The sequence below is a fragment of the Bufo gargarizans genome, chromosome 2 (genome assembly GCF_014858855.1).
Source record: "Bufo gargarizans isolate SCDJY-AF-19 chromosome 2, ASM1485885v1, whole genome shotgun sequence".
In the NCBI taxonomy this organism is placed as follows: Eukaryota; Metazoa; Chordata; class Amphibia; order Anura; family Bufonidae; genus Bufo; species Bufo gargarizans.
The window spans coordinates 521,219,957-521,227,973 of NC_058081.1; the positions used below are offsets into that span (position 1 = coordinate 521,219,957).

Consider the following 8,017-nt stretch of genomic DNA (forward strand, 5'->3'; position numbering starts at 1 on the left):
TTTATGCAGCTGACCTGATAAGTGTGCAGCTAAGAGGAGTGCATGGTATAGTCTGCGAGAAGACCACTTTGGTTACAGGCCTTATAACATGGATTAGGCCTTAGGCTTCTGGCCTGGCTTAGCATCTTTTGTAGCGGTCATGCTGCTTATAATTTGGAGTTCTGCATCTCTCTGCTCTTAAGTGCAGAAAATTAGAGATATGGAATTTGCACATACCTTAGCACAGAATCTGCTGTTTGAGGTATTGTATCATGAGAAACACATTTCTACATCTAAGATATACTTGTTCGGCTTCATCTCTACTACTCCCGTCCTCTCCACACCCCCCTGCACATAATGTTTGGCCTCAAAATACAATGGGGTTTCCCCACATTAGTTCGAATCCTGTCCGTGATGCCAAAATGATGTGCCGCAACCTAGGGGGATTGTGGATAGGATGGGAATAATAGACAGGCTGTAGGGAAGTAAACTACACATTTATTTTACTTGCAAGCTGAAGCACATTTGTTTTGCAATGCTTCCTCCAGAGTTAAGAACATTAGTTGACTTAGGCTACTTTCACACTTGCGGCAGTGTGATCCGGCAAGCAGTTCCGTAGTCGGAACTGCCTGCCGGATCCGGCGATCTGGATGTGACTGGAAGCATTTGTGAGACGCATCTGGATGCGGATCCGTCTCACAAATGCATTGCAAGAACGGATCAGTCTCTCCGCCTGTCATGCGGACAGACAGATCCGTCTTGTATCTTTTTTCACATTTTTACCAGTCTGCGCATGCAGGATCCATCTTTCCGGTGTCATCCGGCAAAACGGATCCGGCATTTATTTTTTTTCACCTTTTTTTCACTCTGCGCATGCGCAGACTGGAAGTACGGATCCGGCATTCTGTTATTTTGAATGCCGGATCCGGCACGAATACATTCCTGTGGGAAAAAAAATCATAATAATCAGGCAAGTCTTCTGTTTTTTTCGCCGGAGATAAAACCATAGCATGCTACGGTTTTATCTTTTCCCTGATCAGTCAAAATGACTGAACTGAAGACATCCTGAATTAATTACTCTCCATTCAGAATGCATGGGGATATAACTGATCAGTTATTTTCCGGTATAGAGCGCCTGTGATGGAACTCTATGCAGGAAAAGAAAAACGCTAGTGTGAAAGTAGCCTTACAGAAAAATGTATTCTAAGGCTGGGGCTACACATGAAGTGTGGCTTACAGCTCCAATACCTGCTCAATAGTGTTCTAGTGGGACACTACATGGTTAGTATAAAGTTATAATTGTCGCTGTGATAAATTTGGTGCATGTCTCGGCAGCCTGTCTAAGATTACGCTATCCACAGAATTTGTAAATGTGTCCTATTGTGTCACTTTTGTCACTGGAAAACTGAACTGGTATCATTCTTTCCAGTTCGTCTGCGTGGAGAGTCTGGTCACCGCCATTGTCGACATGTTTCCTGAAGTGTTTCGAAAGAAGTACCGCCGAGAACTCCTCATTTTAGGCATTGCTATTATCTGCTATCTGTTGGGTCTTATCCTCCTGACTGAGGTATCAATATTCAACCTTTTGATGGACCAAAGGCTGTAATGATATATAGGTTACTGTTTCAAAGGAACATCCAGATTAGCACCATGTGAAGTAAATTTCTTATTTAAATGTTATTTTTCTCATGAAGTGACCAGTCTGTACTTTCCTTCTTTATCAACATAGGGTGGGATGTACGTCTTCCAGCTATTTGACTATTATGCAGCCAGTGGGACCTGCTTGCTCTGTGTTGCCATCTTTGAAGTGGTCTGTGTTGGCTGGGTTTATGGTGAGTCTGGGGAAAAGACAAAAAGAAGGTTTGAGTTCACAGATGGCATGAAGATTAACAATGATTCCCTTGCAGGTGCTGACCGTTTCTATGATAACATAGAAGACATGATCGGCTACCGGCCGTGGCCGCTGGTAAAGTACTGTTGGTTGATAGCCACCCCTGCAGTGTGCATGGTGAGTCCTACTAAGCCTTTGCAGGTGTGATTGCTTACTATTTGGGGTAACCATAATTCCTTCCCAACTCCTGGAGACCATGTCAGAAAAGTCTGTCTCCTATATCTTCAGACTTCCTGTCTTCTCCCATCTCATATTGTTCATCTTCCTTAGGGAACGTTCCTCTTCTCTCTCATCAAGTACACACCCCTGAAGTACAATAACCGCTATGTGTACCCACCATGGGGCTACGCCATTGGCTGGCTTATGGCCATCTCCTCCATGATCTGCATACCAGTGTATGCCGCCTATATTACTCTGAAGACAAAGGGTCCATTTACTCAGGTAACCTGCTAATGGGTTATGAGTACTCATGACTGTCATCAAACAAACTTTGTGAACTGCTTAGTGCTTCAATATTAATCATATGCAATCAGATTGGCCCAAATATTGTGTGTTACTTTCATGTTCCTGAGTAGTCTTATAATATTCTTTTCAGCCACCTCTCACTTATACCCGTTTCTGGGAAAGCTTGTTGGCAACAAATATGGCCATCATTACAGTGGTCGTCATCCAGAGTGCCCAGATGATATGGTGCGATGTGGGGGAAAACTCCACACAGAACACCAATGGGAAGTGGGAACAGAAACTAGGCTTGGGCACAAGGGGTAAGGGAGCTTGTCACCCCCTAGAGCAACCCTGATGCAAGTACTGACTAAGTATGAACAGGCCTCGATAGTAGGGAAGTTCATACACCAGAACCTAGGGCCCATTACTCGCCCTGTAGAACCTTGGTAATAGTGTCTGGACAAGATACGATCGGTTCCTCCACCAGAAGGATGAACCACAATCTCAAGCCAAGAGGAAGACAAAACTTACTGTCATGTTCTAGCATGGGTCCACCTGACCCCTAGAACATCCTACAACTAAAGTCACACGCACACACACACACACACACTAAAATTGCAGAACTCATGCGGACGTGTGAATGGAGCCTAACCCCCACACAGAGTCTAGGCCATGTGTGTAGAACAAACATATTTCACATTTTTCAATTACTTGGCTTGGCCCTTGGGGATCTCGGACGCCGCTTCAACACTTGGGTCGGGGGCTCGGCCGAGCTGATGTGTTTTATCCTAATGAGAAAGATTTCATAATAAGGATTAAGGGGCAGAGGGATAGCAGAGCAGAGAGAGGCTGGTGCTGCTACTAGGGGGTCATACCATGGGGGAGAAATAAAGCCCACCATAATGCCCCCCCCCAGTAGTAATAATTCTCCTTATAATGTGCAAAACATACCCCCTTGTAATGCTCCCAGTTAAGCTAATGTTCCCATAATGTGCCAATATAAAATACCCCTTCTCAGTGCCCCCCTAGATGACCCCATAGTGCTCCTCTCCCCCCTTCCCCATAGTACCCACCATAATGTGTCCCAGTATAAAATGCCCCATATGAAATACCCCTTCTTGTCAGCCTCTGTAGATGTCCCTATAGTGACACCCAATAATGTGCCAGTAATAAGTGCCCCAATAGATGCCCCCATATCATGTACCAGTAAGATGTGCCCCATATCATGTGCCAGTAGCCCACCCCCTTATGTGCCAGCAGCCCCCCTCCTATCCTTATGTCTGTGCCAGCCCAGCAGCCCCCCTCCTATCCTTATGTATGTGCCAGGACTGTCTTTTTTTTTTTCCCCCATATGTAAAAAACACAACTTATACTTACCTCCTCCAGGATGTGATGCAGGCCTCTTGCGGCCTGTGTCCCTCGCTGGCTCAGGCGGCGCCATGACATCATTGCGCCGCCTGCACCGGCCTCTGATAGGCTGCCGGCCTAGTGCTGGCAGCCTATCAGAGGAACAGGGAGGGGACACACCTCTCCCTGCCCTGCCGCATTACAGACATTTGTATCGCCGTCCCGAGGCGATACAGATGAGATGACTTTGGAGATAAGTAAGTGCTTCCACAATGGAAGCGCAGCGCTCATCTCCAGATGTGCCCTGCCGGCACCCCCCTTCTGACAGCGCCCCAGGCGGCTGCCCGGCCTGCCCGCACCAAAAAATGTCCCTGACTAAAGTATAACACCAAAACACACACACACAGAAATGATAGTGAGTAGCAAACTAGAACGGTAAGAAACCAGTGGCAAGAACTACCACTGGGCCAAGAGCACTGATATACTAGGCCACTTACCTTGCCGCGGCTGCTGGAAGAGACAACAGCAGTCCAAACAACAATGACTGGAACCCATGCATATGTACTGGAATCCAAACACCATACAGGACACATTACAAATAACAAACAAAGAACCCAGCACACCAGTAACTGCCTGGACCCCCCCTCGCAGTGAGGATACATGGCAGCCTCAGGCAGAGCTGCACACTGACTTCTTGTTGCCGCTCTGGGGAACCCAAGAGCCCTCTCACCAAAGGCACAGACAGGGGCAATGTCTAGCATCTATGCAGGACTATACACACCAGAAACAGACCAGACATGGGACAACAACTAGACATACCACACATAGAAACAGAGTAGGAAGGGGAGGTGACATTGATGTCTCATTAGGTGGCCCTTAAGAACCGGGCAGATGGAACACCAAGGACACAAGCATAGCTCCAGCATCAAACAAAGGCTGGAGAAAAACTAAACTCCTGGGGCTCAGCAACAGGATAAATAGCACCTAGGGACCACACCCAGCCCAAGAACTTAACCCCACCAGTACCAGACAGAGAAGGAAACAGGATACAGGGAGCAGTGCACACACATGCTGCATAAACTACACGTTGCCCCAGGCAACCAGCATACACTGCAAACGTGTTACAGTGAACAACACTGAGACTGTGACACAGCCGTGACACCAGACTACTGAATAACGAATATTCTTAGGCAGCCATTCAGAGAGCTAGAAAAACTTAGATAAAATATAGAATGAGGATGTACTGTATATATCATATCTGGATATTTATATCATGTCTTTCAGAGGCTGAAGCAGCTTGTCACTCCACACCCCGACCTTCCACAGCCCAAGAAATATGTCTCAGAATTCAGCGAACTCCAGAAAAGTGGAGTCTTGGCGGTTAAAGTAACAGATGGTCTCATCTCGCCAAATACGGAGACGCGATTCTGATACGGCTATACTAAGGAATTTGTACAGCCAAGGACTTTCCTACTCCACTACCTTATCCTTCATGAGGGTATCTGGACACCAGCAGTCCAAATCAGTCATTTACTGCCCTTGACAACCCACTTCCTGTCCTGTCCAACATATTGCATCATTGTAACAGTGTGGGTCTTGCCAGAGGTCCCCTACTTCTCTGGGCCTCATCCCACTGGACACAATACTGTAGAATCACTCCTTTTGTAATTACATTGGGTTTTATAATTACCTACAATATCACTCATTACATCCTCATCCCTATCTTTTAACCTGACCTCTTTTTTTTTTTTTTACCAGCAAAGGAAGGGATGCTGTTTCAGATATCCCCCATTAGGGGGCAATGCACATTTCAGCCTAGAGACTTACAGTAGGTGTAGCTATCAGTAGCACTCGGCACACCATACTGACCCTATTAGTGACCCTAGGTAAAATGTCTTATGGTTTACTTGTGCCTTTCGAAATACTATGTTTTCTAAACCGTGATGTTATACGTAGATGACACTAGTCTACTAAAACCATTACATGGTTTGTAATGCTGCAAATGACACCTTAGTGCATACAGTGCCTGGTGCTGTTATAATATCAATATATCAATGCAAACCCTGAACAGGACATGCCCCGTCAGTTTGCACGGACCTGTGTCAGTGATACTATGGATATAGATATACTGTTGCAATGAGGATTATACAGCTTTAGGCCCCATGCACACGGCCGTTGTTCACGGCCGTGAGCGGTCCGTGGAACCGCGGCCTGGATCCCTCCTGAGAGCAGGAGCGCACGGCGTCACTGGTTGCTATGACGCCGTGCGCTCCCTGCTGCTGGCACAGTACAGTAATACACTGGTATAGATCATACCAGTGTATTACTGTATTGCGGCGGCAGCAGGGAGCGCACGGCGCCATAGCAACCAGTGACGCCGTGCGCTCCTGCTCTCAGGAGGGATCCAGGCCGCGGTTCCACGGCCCGCACACGGCTGTGAACAACGGCCGTGTGCATGGGGCCTTAGGCCGAATGCACGCGGCCGTTTTTCACGGCCGTGAGTGGTCCGTGGAGCCACGGGCTGGATTCCTGCTAAGAGCAGGAGCGCACGGCGTCATTGGTTGCTATACAGTAAGGTTGCTATACAGTACTGCAATACAGTAATACACTGGTATGATCTATACCAGTGTATTACTGTACTGTGGCGGCAGCAGGGAGCGCACGGCGTCATAGCAACCAATGACGCCGTGCACTCCTGCTCTCAGCAGAAAACCAGCCCGTGGCTCCACGGACCGCTCACGGCTGTGAAAAACGGCCATGTGCATTCGGCCTTATACTGTAGGTGTACTAAATGGATTAAAAATAAAACATTAGACTTTTGTTATTAGATGGCTGCTATTTGAAATACTGACAACATCTCTGGAGCAGTCAAGTGAACCATTCTGTATTCTGAATGTAAACAGGGCAGCTCCCTCTCCCTCTCTCACAGCCACAGCAACATTTCAAGCACTCATTATCATTTCCCATAATACATAAATATATGCTACTAGCCAACATGTTTACGCACAGAAGGGGTGTGTGGTTTTGATTGACAGGGGGAGAGGATTATGGTTTTTTTTACAAAAATATTTACGGTGCACAAAGTGAATTTCTTCATTTTAGTGGACTGATAGAGTACAGTACTGTAAATAAAATAGAATTGCAACAGTTTTTTTTTATTTCATTTATAAAATGAAGTATTATCATTGACTAATAATTTGTGCAGTGTGCAGTAATTTTAGTCCGGCGGCCTTTCGCCGTACACCGCCGTGCTGCGCCAGAGCTCCGCCCCCGTCCCCATTATAGTCAATGGGGACGGAGCGGCGGTCCGGCGGCACGGCGAAATAGCCGCAGGACGGATCCGACAGGGTGAACAGCCTGTCGGATCCGTCCTGCCGCAAGTGTGAAAGTACCCTAATCCACGGCCTAAGGGGCATGGCAAAGGAGTTCTGTCTTTGGTGTTTTTTAATTCCCTTTGTCCTGGCCCGTTTTGTCTGGATTGCCTCTTTAAAAGTAATTAATTTTTGTAACTATTATTTTTTGCTGTTTTATGGACAAAATAGGCACTTACAGTTCAGGCTGTCTATGGCTCTTTGGAACCAAACACCGCTGACATGTGGTGTACGGGTGCATGGATTCCATTGTAGGCATAGAGGCTGTAGTGAGCACTGTACTGGCAGAAGCACACATTGCTACTTTTGCTCGGCTAAAAACTATACATAGTACATCAGTATAGGAGACCATATGCCAATGTGCTATGCCAGACTTCAGCTGCCAGGAGCGGGCACAGACAGGGGCAGCAATGTGTGCTTCTGGCAGGACAGCATTCATCCCTAAAACGGTGGAAATGTATTCACTTTAATGGGAGTTAAGCTGCAGTAACCAAGCGCGGCCATTACACTTTGAACAGTTGTGCTAGTACCTGCTCCATTCAAAGTGCTAGGTCTAACACAGGAGTCTGCAGGGAACAGCTGATTGATGGGACTGCAGGTTTTTCACTGATATTAATGACCTTTCCTTCGAATAGCCACATTCACATGTGTGCTTCAGGGTCCGTGCCCGCGCATCACAAAAGATAGAACATATCCTATGTTTCGTTGCATCTTGCCGATTGTGGACACATTGAGACTTGGAGCACACACAGCCAGTTCGCATGTTTTGCGGACCTGTGGTTTGCAGTCTGCAACATGGGCACGGCGGACCTACAGTCTTGTCAATGCGGCCTAAGTCATTAATATCAGGATCATGGAAAACCTGTTCAACTGTACTTTACTTGCAATGAAATATACATTTATTTTTTCTTATTTTACTCATTTATATAGTGCCAACATATTCTGCAACACTTTACAGAGTTTATCATCACCATACATTAGGAGG

The 8,017-nt window shown here is 46.6% G+C and overlaps 1 protein-coding gene across 1 annotated transcript in view; it reads left to right on the top strand.

The window, feature by feature from the left end:
* The window catches only part of LOC122928503 (sodium- and chloride-dependent betaine transporter-like), a 75,131-nt gene extending 69,266 nt beyond the window's left edge, over positions 1-5,865 (top strand). The window contains exons 11-15 of the mRNA XM_044281404.1: positions 1,409-1,546; positions 1,709-1,811; positions 1,887-1,987; positions 2,141-2,311; positions 4,946-5,865. Of these exons, the coding sequence (XP_044137339.1) occupies positions 1,409-1,546; positions 1,709-1,811; positions 1,887-1,987; positions 2,141-2,311; positions 4,946-5,092 (660 nt within the window). The 3' untranslated portion in view covers positions 5,093-5,865. The remainder of the gene's footprint in view (positions 1-1,408; positions 1,547-1,708; positions 1,812-1,886; positions 1,988-2,140; positions 2,312-4,945) is intronic.
* Positions 5,866-8,017: the final 2,152 nt, after the last annotated feature.